We start from the raw sequence: 12,693 nt of genomic DNA on the forward strand, positions 1-12,693 counted from the left end.
GCACTGCACATGCCATCACGCCATGCAGCGCCAACGAACGCTGCTAGAAACACGTCGGCTCAGATTCAAGACTATCGTACTGTATTTTTTTTATGTAAATGGTAAAATTATATGTATACCAAAGAATTGTTTTAAAATAAATTTCTTTATGATTTATTACCAGTAAATGTTTGATTTGTATACCTATTTTATATACCTATATAATCCGGGATCACGTAAAAATTTCTCGGGCGAAATGGGATCGCATAAAAATTTCTTGGGCAAAAAAGGGGCTCTGATCTGTCCTATAGATCAGAGCTTAAGAAGCTCTGATCTATAGGACAGATCAGAGCCCCTTTTTTGAGATCAGAGCCCCTTTTTTATAGTTCAGAGCTTAAGAAGCTCTGATCTATAGTTTTTTTTCCTCGTTTGTTTATAGGTGTAATTAATGTCGTCTTCAACATGTTGGCTCTAGTATTCAGTTTCAAATATTTTATTTATTACGTAAGTACGGAATTAGCCTAAATCACTCCATATTTTTGGGTCTCATACAGTCGACATCTGCCCCATGTTTCGGTTAATCTGACGACTACAAAACACAGTGCCACTGTTATAGTTGAAAACAACAGTGCCTTGTTTGCTCATAGCTAGTTAAATAGTATGGATGAATCTTTCTTTATAGTTCTAACCACTTATTGGTTAGATTCGTTTGCTATATGTTGGAAAGATGTGCTCTTTTGTGAAGCTGTGTTTTATAGATTCAACAGCGGAGGCTTTGCGAGTACAACCCAGTATTTCATCAAGCAGATTCCACGTTTGTTTTACATCAATTTGTGCAAAGTTTAATTTATAACACAGATTTTACTAGTATTTCCCTCCTTTTTTGACGGATGATATATTCAAATGCATCATCCACCTTTATAAAGATGTTCCTTGTTATTTTGTATTCTGCTTCAAACGCTGTTATTTAGTTGTTGTTTTAGTTCTTTCCATAGAATAATTTCTATATATCTAAAATTATGGTTTATGTCATTCAAAGGTTTTGCTTGTTTTGTGCATATTTTAATTTTCCCATACCGTTCTTGACGTTTGAGTTTAAAACATCTACACAGTCCGCTAACACCCTTCATTCCGCAAAGTGAGTAGGCGAGGCCGTTTAACCCAGCTTTTGGAAACTGGGGCTAGCAGAACTACACTCAGTTAATCAGAGATAGCAGGCTCAAACTATCAATGATTTTAAGGCATCAGGGAAAGAGAGTATGGCAAACAACTGCTGCCATCTCGTAGTGCCTTACTATTACTATTATTATGGCCTATTTTATGGAGTCCTTAGGGCTCATCGAGGGAGGTCCTAAACATCATACCAAGCATTATCCAACATTTGCGCAGTATCTGTCATGCTTCGCTTTGAACTCAGTCACAATCATGGCACCTACAACAGACTCTGCCAACCTATTCCACTCATTCGCCACTCTCCATCAAAAATTCTAGTTCTAATTTTTTGCTCAGTTCCCAGGATAGTCCCTAGTTTTCCCACCACCAGACCTGTTCTGAAAATTTTCCTCTATTCTATTCATCAGTAATTTGTATGTCTTAGTCATATCATCCTTTTATCGCCTGTCAGCCACTTTCTACAACCCACAAATCTTCAACCTGTTCTCATACATTTCATTCCATAGACCTGCTACCATCTTAGTCAGTCGCCTCTGGATCTTCTCCACCTTTTCCTCATCACCAAGAAACTCAGGTGACCAGATCTGCACGTAGTAGTCAAATATCAAGGTTTGATAAAAGGAACAATAACCTGCTTGTCTCTGCTTGTCAAAGTATTCTTCAGTAACCAAGTAACCCAATTAGCTTCTTTAGCCACTTTTGCTACTTGCCCTCTAAACTTCAACTTCCTAGCCACCAACACCCAAAATCTCTGCCTTCGTCAATTTTCTGGAGTACAGTTCATCAATGTGTATACAGCTGATAAACTTTTCACCACAAAGTGCATAACCTTACACTTTGTCACATTTAAACTGACAACTATTCTCCTTTACCCAGACTGCAAGTCTATTCAAATCATCCTGCAAAAATTTTAGCATCACCTGTATTAACTATTGCTCTCCACAATTTTACATCATCAGCAAACAAATGATCAGTTGCTCTCAGATCCTTTCCTATATCATTTACGAATTAAACAGTATTGGCCCAAGAAATGAGCCCTGTGGCACGCTACTATCACAGGCCTTCTGGACTCTCCTCTTGAATAAACTCTTTTGATATCTATCCATTAACACACTTTTATCCACCTCACCAATCCTATATTCATTTCCATGTGCTGCAGTTTACTGATTAGAACTCCATGTGGTATCATGTCAAGGTCATTTGAGAAGTCCAGCAGTATCAATGTAAACCTATTACCTTCATCCAACCGAGCTGTCCCTGTATTAAATGTGAGCAAGTTACTGAGGCACGACCTACTCTTCCCAGAACCATGTTTCCTCTATATATTATACATGGTTGTTACCATCATTATCAATTTAATGATATACCAAAAGGTATAGAGGCTACTATGGCAGTACTACATGAATAAGTTTACATTATTATTACACATAATCAGATAATATAATTAGTTTCCAGTCAGTTTTTTTCTGCTATCTTGCTTACCTGATTCTTCCTGTAATTTTTGTGTGTTGTTTTTAAATTCCTGCCTTTCAAAAATTCTGCTCTTTTGCAGCTGTAGAGCCATGATCTACTAGTCTGAATTTTGTGAATGTTGCTGTATAGCTATTTGGTATGCCCATACATTTTTAATTATCTAGGCAAGATGTGGTAGTCTTTCTGTCCATTTATTCCCTAGTATATGATCTTATTGATAGTATTAAGTGATATGTATTATGATAATAATAATAAACAGTGGCTAGGATGCAAAAAAAATATTAATAAGGATTTCTGAGTTAGAAGGCGACTTAATGGTCACATACCATTTGGATGAAGTTTTTTGCCAGAAAGTCGGATTTTTTTGATTCTGCAAAATAGGCAAAACCATCCAGAAGAAGACACAATTCAAGACATAATACAATGGCCTCGTAGCCTTTGTTGTCAAAAAAATTAGCTAATGCCTTTTTATTCCCGAATAGGGAGTAGGCGAGGCCGTTTTAGCCTTATCTAACTTTTGGAGACTGAGTGGGCAGTTCAATCTCCACTGGTACCCAGCCAGAGACAGCTGGTCCAAGGCTATCACTAATTAAGCAGCACGCAATGAAGAGACACGGCTCAACAAGCGCTGCCATCTCATGGTCCCTAACCCTAACACAATATATTTAATGTCCGAAATAATGTGGATTCTACGGTCGATTTTCTTGAGTTTACGGGACGAAAAAACCCGAGTTCCGGGAGAAAAAACCCGCTTGCCTGTGCCAGATATCGACTAACTCAGGAACCGGTCGAAAAATGACAAAACAATTTACTCTAGTCGCTGACTAAATTCAAAAGGAAATCTTCCTTCGTGCGATCAAGCGGCGTGGTGTGCAAATACCACATCCACTGAGCTATACAGGCTCCGTGGGCTTAGTTGTTTCGGATATAATTACAACCACAGCAACAACTTAACTAAGGAGGCTCACATAGGCGGATAACTGGTCTAAATAATTGTACAATGTTTTTACTGTTTCTTTTTGCAACTTATATTACTGATGATTAGCAGTAATTATTTTAATGCAAAGGTTTTCAGCGTATTCAAATGCATAGTTAATTTGTTTTACAATTAATATTTGTTTATTAAATAATAGTATTTCACTATCATTTCATTTTGTTTCTCATCAGTTTTATATACCCCGAAGTCTGTAGTTTATAGCTGGTTGCTTCATCATTAATAGCTGATATTTGACTTCGGACTAATATATCAAAAACGTCAGTATGGTCGTCCTTCCAGTGCTTAAACCAATGCTTCGAATCTGATCTTTGTTTTGGGGATAAAGCGTGCCTTCTCTCTCTCTCCATGCAATAAGCCAATTAAGAATATGACGGTTGCTGTTCTATTATTAAGTCTGCTTTATGGTCCGTGTTCATGTTAGTTATACGTTGCCATCTTCTTTTTGATGTAATGTGAAATCATTTGAAAACTCTGGTATCCTATTTAGATCTATTGTTTTATAGACTTTGATTTCTGGGACTTTTTAAAGAATACTTTTGCATTGCTGATTCAAAAAAAAATTAGTATTTTTCCTTTTTCTCCCTTATCTAGTACAATAAATTCTGATAAAATGGTGTTGAATATTCGAACAGAATGACTGGCATATCTTGGAATCTTCTATTAAGCTGCTGGTCCCACTTCAAATCTCTTGATTTAACACTTAAGCCTTAATAGCCATGGCTTCATTAGAAGCCGAATTAATACTATAATCTAAGCAATAACCAATAATGATTTCAAATAAATACCAAATTTCATTAAACTCCGTCCAACCAGTGTGCAATTTTTAATATCAATTCGAATTAATTTTCCAATAAAATGTGCATATTGAAACCAAAATTGAATTATATGGAGATCTTCTCTATATCCTAAATTCCAACTTTTATTTAACTCCAACCAGCCAGAGTTATTGCAATATATAATTTAAATGTTTTGTCTCCACATGACGCACTTGCCTCATGGTTTTAATTGTCTTATAAAGTAATCCAACGAAAGGAGGACAGAAGAGATTTAGGGAGGAAAAATCAAATAGGATTAAAATTTCCTCCAAATCTATGAGGTCAGCTAACTCATCTTCAGCTGAAAAACCTTTCCTTAAAGGATTCGAATCCTGGAGTTGGACCATAGTGTGGCTTTCGTGTTGTACATTAAAAATATAAATAATTTGCTTAATTAATAATCAACGTAGATTCTCCCTTTTATATTGCCCATTATACTGTGAACTTCTACATATCGTTTCATCTTCAACTAATTGAAGAAATGCTACAGTTTGGGGTAGGAAGAGTGAAAAGAATATCTTTGCAACCTTTTTTAGACAGATTATTAACAGAGTGCAGGGCACGCTACGATTCTTTCTTTCTTTTTTCTTTTTAATTTAAATATTAATTCTAGAATTAACACTGAAATTCTGCATTTTCTTGTGCAATATGCAATAAATATTTTTCGTGTAATATTATATTACACTTTTATTTTGGGTTTATTCATAATATACTTTTTTTTATAAACTATAGAAAACATTTCTAAAAATATGCGTATTTTATGATGATCATTCTGAAATGAATTGAATACTTTATTTTTCACAGTCCTCTTTATTTTATAAGAATTATCCTCCATTTGTAACTTTATGTATCCAGTCAACGTAATTCTCAACTTTGGTATAAATGCCAAATTTTCTTGGACTGGAGCACCCTTCACCCCAGCTAACAATCCCAACGAGATACCAAATTCCATCCCTTTGTAGAGTCAAAGGACCACCACTATCTCCTGAACATGTGTCTGGTCTATAACTTTCAGCATAACCAGCACAGAGCATGTTATCAGTAATTAAATAACTCGTGCTTTCACGACATATGGATGAAGACACCAAAGGTAAATGAGCTTCTTGCAATGTTATAGCCATTACTGTTCCCTTAACACTTACCCGACCCCATCCCGTCACTGTGCCAAGGCTTCCAGCTGGAAAAGTGTCAAGAAAGCCTTTTGGAGGAAGACAAATTGGAAGGATATTAGGTTGGAAAGTCACAGACTGGGAGAATAGAATAAGGGCAATGTCATTCTCATTGGTCACTTGTTCTGAATGAGTTCGAGGCCTAAAGAGTGGATGAATAATGACCTGATGCATGTTAATGATCACTTCACCTGGTTCTGTTTGCCGCCGTTGATGTTTCCCTAATTTAACAACGAACTTTGATATTATCTCACTTTGTGACAACACTGCCGCTTGTGAAGAGGCTTCTGGATCTTTAACAAAGCAATGGCCTGCTGTCACTGCCCACTGATTATTAATGAGGCTACAGCCACAGAAAACTGGAGTTCTTTCTGTAGATAACATACACATCCAAGGAGAAGAGTTGAAACTTGCACGAGCGCCATCTATAATTCTTTTCTTTCTAACTTTACCTTCGATGAGTGGCCTCCCACAAGAAAAGTGATCGATGGAGGAAGATGACAAAGGGGGTGGTGATACAATGATGTCGATATTTTTAGAAATGCTACAATCGTTCACTTGAAGACTGTTTACCACACACGTGTATGTGCCACTGTCCTTGAGATCTGAAATTTGTATGTACAAAACGCTTCCACCAGAATTATAACGGAGATCATCGTGCTGAATTTGGAGGTTGTTTTTATACCAAGTAACCACGACATCAGTTTCAGTGACGTCGCACGTCAGATTAACTGCAGATCCACTGTCCACGTTAATAGTTGATATGAGGTCTTTAAATGTTAAACTACACTCACTTCTCCAAGACCCAAACGCCCGACTGTCTGTGTCTTCCAAAATAACACGCACAGCTCTAATGATCCCAATGGTGTGTAATGTTTGTTTTAGACAGACATAAACCCCTTCTTCGAGAGATGACTGAAGATACAGCCAGAGGGAACTATTGGAAAGCACGTTGGTATTTGGAGAGGAAACCTTGTTGATTGCAGTTCCATCTTTAATCCATAGACGGGAGGTGTCGTCTACACCCACAAACCCACAATTGAGGACTATTGTGCTACCAGGCAGGTGACGACTTTCTACTATAGGCTGTTCACTGGGGACGGGCATAGAACATGGCAATCCTGCAAATACAGAAGACCTTTAAGCAGTTATAAGTCTCTTAACCTAGTTTAACTGCACTTAACTGAAAAGTGATAATAATCGGTAACAGTGATATTTAACTGTGAAATTATTACTAGCTTTAAATATTTTTACCAGGAGCATTAATTGAAAAATTCAGTCTTTCAAGTTTTAAGCAGTGAAAGTTCCAAATTTGTCAAACATTTGTCAAATTTGCTTCACTGACAGTAATCCATACTCACAAGTCCACTCTAGCGTGCGGATTTTATGGACAGATGGTACTTGGGATAGTTACCTAAAGCTTGTTTACACATTTCAAAGTTGGATTAAATCAGGTCGTTTGAATTATAGAATTTGACTAAACGTTTCATAATGATAGAAAATGACAACTCAATTCTGAATTTGTCTATTCATTTCAATTGTGGTTTTAATCTGACCATTTTATTAGTAAAAAGGATGCAAAACTATATGTTATGTATTTATGAATGACCGTTAATAAATATCTCCAGTACATAAGCCAAAAACATTTTAAATGGATAAGAGTACCACCATACAAGGTTTTAAACGACTTCGGAATAGTCAAACATTGGCTCAGTGATATTAAATTTATTTTGTTTATGTATTTGTTTGTTTGTTCGTGTTTCTACTTTATTTTCAAAATAAAGTTGTATCACCGTGTGAATGCAATTCTACAATCAGCCATAAAAATTCCAGCAATACTACAAAGAAACAGATTAAATTCAACTGATTGATCTCTATTTTCAGTGGATATTAGAGCAGTGATTATGTTCAGATCAATCTCGTAATCAAAAGTATCAGCATATTCTTGAAACAAAATAAGAATTTCAAGATTTCAAATATAACCCAAAAACTGAGTATTTGGTTAAAAAAAAAAAAGGAATTTTTGTATTTCTCCTAACAGTCAATCAACCAGTAGTTTACATATTTGCAATAAATCAATGTTTTGTATAATGCAGATGAGATTAAACATATGACAGACACACGTGTGTGTGTGTGTGTGTTTAACTGTCGTTTAATTTAATTTTAACACCATTTCCTTTTGTTCCTTCATTCGATTTTAGTGTTTTTTGTTGGAAACAACTGCATTAGTGATGGTCTTTGCAATGAGTCTTGGCAAATTATAAAACAAATCAATCATTTAAAAAAAAATATTCATACAGTAGAAAAAGAAGGAAATACCGCAGCTACACCAAGAAAGCCCTGGACACAAAAGCCGATAACGAAATGCATTGTGAACATAGCTGCTTAGCAAGCATCACATAACAGATATTAGCATTAGCGACACATTTTAATACTGTAATTCTCAGAAACCAATGTAAACGCGAAAATCCCTCAAGTTGTGGATGTGTGTTAAAGAATAGGTGAGTTAGTTTAATTATAGCATTCTAACTAATATATTCCAAACACAATAATTAGTTATAAAGGCATTATAGCTATAAAGAAAATAACTAGCACATTTACACATTGTTATTTTTATACGTGAATCGCGCCAGCAAAAAAGTTCTAAACCTGTCTTAAGATGGATTCACGGCCTTTGTTTCACTAGCAGTAATTGTAGACAACCCAATGATCAGAAGCTGGACGGATTTGGAATGTCTAGGGTTAGAGACTCTCCAAATGAAAAGCATTGCCTTGAACAACAACAACAATAATAAATAAATAAATAATAAAATAAGGTGGCTGCGATTTTTTTTTTTTTTTTTTTTGGAGACTGCGTATTGTCGCAAGAACAGTGAAGTGAAGATGGTGTTTCTTGCAAGAAATAAGACTAGACTATATTAGTACAATAAAGGTATTATTTCTGGGAAATTCCCATGTTACTCCTCTTAAATACTATTATTTTTACAGCTATTTTTGCCTGTTTTCGTTTAGGAGTATCCCTTATTTTAAATACATTGGCTTTTACAAGAATTCTTAGGATGTTATAAATGTATTTTAAAAGGTAAATATATGCAGACTAATAGAGGAAGAAATTTTGCACATACCTTGTTTGGATGTCTTCGGTCTCCATACTTCTGCTGTTAGGCTGTTAAAGGGGGGGAGTTAGGAAACGTGGGAGGGTATTTGAGGCAAGGTGGGAAGATTAATTAGAAAACCCGGGTTATTTTAAAATAATATATATATTATTAGACTTAAGGGCGCTTCTTTGGAGAAGGGAAAGGGGTTTATGGGAAACAGGGGCGAGGGGAGAGCGTTAACGGGGGTGCGAGACGTTCTGATCTTGCTATCGTCATCGGAACATTTCCGGGATAAGTGTAGGACTAACCTACACTTATGTGATAGCCCTACACTTATCCAGAAATGTTCCGATAACGATAGCACGATCGAAACGGCTCGCACCCCGTTAACGCTCTCCCACGTTTCCCATAAAACCCTTCCCCAAAGAAGCGCCCTTAAATATAATAATATATATATATATATATATATATATATATATATATATATATATATATATATATATATTATTTAAAAAAACCCGGGTTTTCTAATTAATCTTCCCACCTTGCCTCAAACCCCCCCCCCCTCTTTAACAGTTTAACAGCAGAAGTATGGAGAATGAAGACATCGAAACAAGGTATGTACAAAATTTCTTCCTCTATTAGTCTGCATATATTTACCTTTAAAATACACTTATAATACCCTAAGAATTCTTGAGTAAAAAGCCAATGTATTTAAAATAAGGGACACTCCTAAACGAAAACAGGCAAAGATAGCCATAAAAATAATAGTACAATAAAATTCACAAGATTGCCCTCAGTGGGAGTATTATGTATGTTATTCGAGTATATTCTTGTGGCCGGCCGGTTTACCTGCTCTGTGAAATGAAAAACCGGAGTTGCCAGGCGAAAAAATGATCCTTCCATCTCTGTGTGAGATTGGCTAACTCATTTTCAATTGAAAAGCCTCGATAAAGGTTCTTTGCGTCCTAAGGAGACCAGTGTTTAGTACAATGGTTATGGATGATGACGAATCATTTGAGCACTACAAGGTTTGTTTGTCAAATGACGAGGAAGGGAGTGAACTCGGCAAAGCTTCACTTCTGGTCGTTCACTACGTGTCATGATGGATAACAATATGTCATCCATCGTGACACGTAGTGAACGACCAGAAAGGAAACCGGAAATCCAGTTGCAAAAGTTGGAAGGTAGACCATAAGACAGTAGTTTAACAAGCAGACCTCTGTTCCAAACCCGATCAAATGCCCTTTGAAATCTCAAGAGCGACCACTCGCGTTTCCTCAAATTTTTCCATGACTTTTGTCCAAAGGTCAGTGATGTTAGCTAGAAGAGCTAACATCACTGAACTTTGGAAGTGTGTATTACTGTTTATTAAGTATTTTTAAAGTATATACGTTAACGAACACATGTTCTTGAGTAAAAAGCCAATGTATTTAAAATAAGAGACACTCCTAAATGAAAACACGCAAAAATAGCCGTAAAAATAATTGTACAATAAAATTCACAAGATTGCCCTCAGTGGGAGTATTATGTGTGTTAATCGAGTATATTCTTGTGGCCGGATGTATATGATGATACATCTGGTTTGTCTAATGTCCCAGGTTTAAGTGATCAAGACTTTACAGTTAGATGCCATCAGTCTCATAGGAAACATTCATTTTTTATACAGATATATATCAATGTAACTGATAGAAGCATGTAGAGTAAACTGTGTTGTGCAAGTTCTCCTAAGACAAAGGAACTGATATTTTTAAATGATTGTAATATATTTTATAATTTTGATCTGACCAAATTGTATAGTCTATATTTCAGCATTCCAATATGTTGTAATGTTTTTTATGGAATAGAAAGTATGGGGGGGGGGAGGTTTAGTGCAGAAATACATACACAGAGATTGCTGAGCGATATACAAAACAATGTGGGAGAAGATCAGGGACAAAAACAAGCATCAGTGGGGGTAAACGATGTCAAGTTAAAAAGGATCAGAAAATATATTGTGCTGTATGGGGATTCTACAATTAAGGGAAGGATGGTAGAGTAATTAAAGCGTGTTATCCTGGGTCAAAGATTAAGGATATAACTGAGGCTGTGAAATTGCAGAAAGATAGAGCGAGCGAGGTTATTGCAGTTATAGGGACGAATGATCTAGGTAGCGAAAGATTTTCTGTGAGACAGGATTTGAAGGATTTAATGATAGCAATGAATGCAAAGAGCGAGAGTGGAAAGATCATGAGTGTGCTACCAAGATTTGATAGGGATGGATTAAACAGAAGAGCAATTATAGTAAATGGAATGATGTCAATATTGTGTAAAAGCTTCAGCAAAGAAATTAAACTAAATATTCATTTTATGAATGTCTGGGATGAGTTTGATAAAAGGAAGGAGTATTTTAAGAGAGATAGTTTGCACTTAAATGGATTGGGCGCTTGGCATTTAGAACATTTATTGATAAAGGATAGAGTAAATGGTAAAAAAAATGGGAAACGGGATTTGCTAGGGAGACAGGTGATAGACTCAACTGTAAGTAGTACTAAGGTTATTAATCGCTGTAAATTTGGGATTAATTTAATCCCAAATCTGTTGCGCTGTATGCTAGAGAAGAATTGAGAAGGAGGGCCATAATTGCAAATAATCTTATGCGCAGGTTATACAGGAGGAGTGGTGTGGAGTTTGTGGGCGTATGGAGTGAGTTTGATGGACGAAAGGACTTATATAAGATGGATGGTTTGCATCTGAATAAATTTGGTGTGCTGAGACTGGAAAAAGTGTTGCTGAATGAAGTGAAAGTGAATGTGCAGAATCGATGAAATTAGAGCTATTAGGGAGGGGGGGGGAGTGGATATGCAGATATCAGAAGACAGTTGAGTGTAAGAATGTGTATAATATGCCTGAGCTGGTACGAAGAACAACAAATCAGAATGGGATAGTTAGTATAAGGCATCAAGATAGGGGTGGGACTAACAGGCTTCTGCACTTCATGTATACTAATGCGCGGAGTGTTAGGAACAAGAAGGAAGAATTTTTGGCCTTGGTTGGCTCTTCCTGGCCACAGGTTATTGGCATTAGTGAGACATGGCTGACAGAGGATGATATAGCTAGTGGGATAGAATGTGAAGGGTATAGTGTGTTCAGGAGGGACAGAAAAGAATGGGGGGAGGAGTGTTATTGATGATAGCTGATGAACTGCAGCCAAGGAGAATAGAAGTTGAACTGCAGGATAGTTAAAAGAGCTCATTTGAGGCTATTTGGTGCGAGATTGGGACTAGTGGAATAAAATATACAGTTGGGTGCTGCTATAGACCAGGTGATGGAATAGATGGTGGAGATAGTATGCATAGACAAATAGACGCAATGAGTGGAAGGATAATTATTATGGGGGATTTTAACTATGGTTACATTGATTGGAAGGAGGAGAGGACAAATGGGAGGAAGGAATTGGATTTTATGTAGTTATTAAGGGATAACTACCTGAGACGGCATGTAATGGAATATCCTAGGGGTTCGAGAGTGCTTGACCTAGTAATTGCATCTGAGAATTTGATTGTAATGAATATGACCATGTTGCCACCAATTGGTGAGAGCAATCATAATGTCTTGACCTGGGAGATGGCTAAATGTGTGGAATTTCCAATTAAGAAAGGGTACATGTGGAATTATCGGGCTGGTAAGTATGTCAAGCTAGGAGGTTGCTTGGATCAGTGCCATGGCATGTAAAATTGCAAGGGCTGGAGGTTGATAGTGCATGGGAAGCGGTAAAGGAGCATTTGAAGGAGGTAATGGCTGACTGTATACCTAGTATCCGAACAGTAAAACAAGTAGGGGTTACATGGATGAATAACACCATTAAGCTTGAGCTGCAAAAAAAGAAACAACTGTGGAGAGAATTTAAGCAGAAAGGTGACCTGCAGGCCCGTGAACAATATAAAGCACAGGCCAGAAAGGTAACGAGTGTGGTAAGAACAGCAAAAGCGGATTATGAAAGGAAATTA

At 36.6% G+C, this 12,693-nt stretch overlaps 1 protein-coding gene across 1 annotated transcript in view; it reads right to left on the reverse strand.

The window, feature by feature from the left end:
- Positions 1-5,261: 5,261 nt before the first annotated feature.
- The window catches only part of LOC150095600 (uncharacterized), a 28,045-nt gene continuing 20,613 nt past the window's right edge, over positions 5,262-12,693 (reverse strand). The window contains exon 3 of the mRNA XM_090409922.1: positions 5,262-6,727. Coding sequence (XP_090266048.1) covers positions 5,262-6,727 — 1,466 coding nt within the window. The remainder of the gene's footprint in view (positions 6,728-12,693) is intronic.

The sequence above is a fragment of the Typopeltis vanoorti genome, chromosome 20, assembly GCF_054136105.1.
Source record: "Typopeltis vanoorti isolate ZY-2024b chromosome 20, IOZ_Tvanoo_1.0, whole genome shotgun sequence".
In the NCBI taxonomy this organism is placed as follows: Eukaryota; Metazoa; Arthropoda; class Arachnida; order Uropygi; family Thelyphonidae; genus Typopeltis; species Typopeltis vanoorti.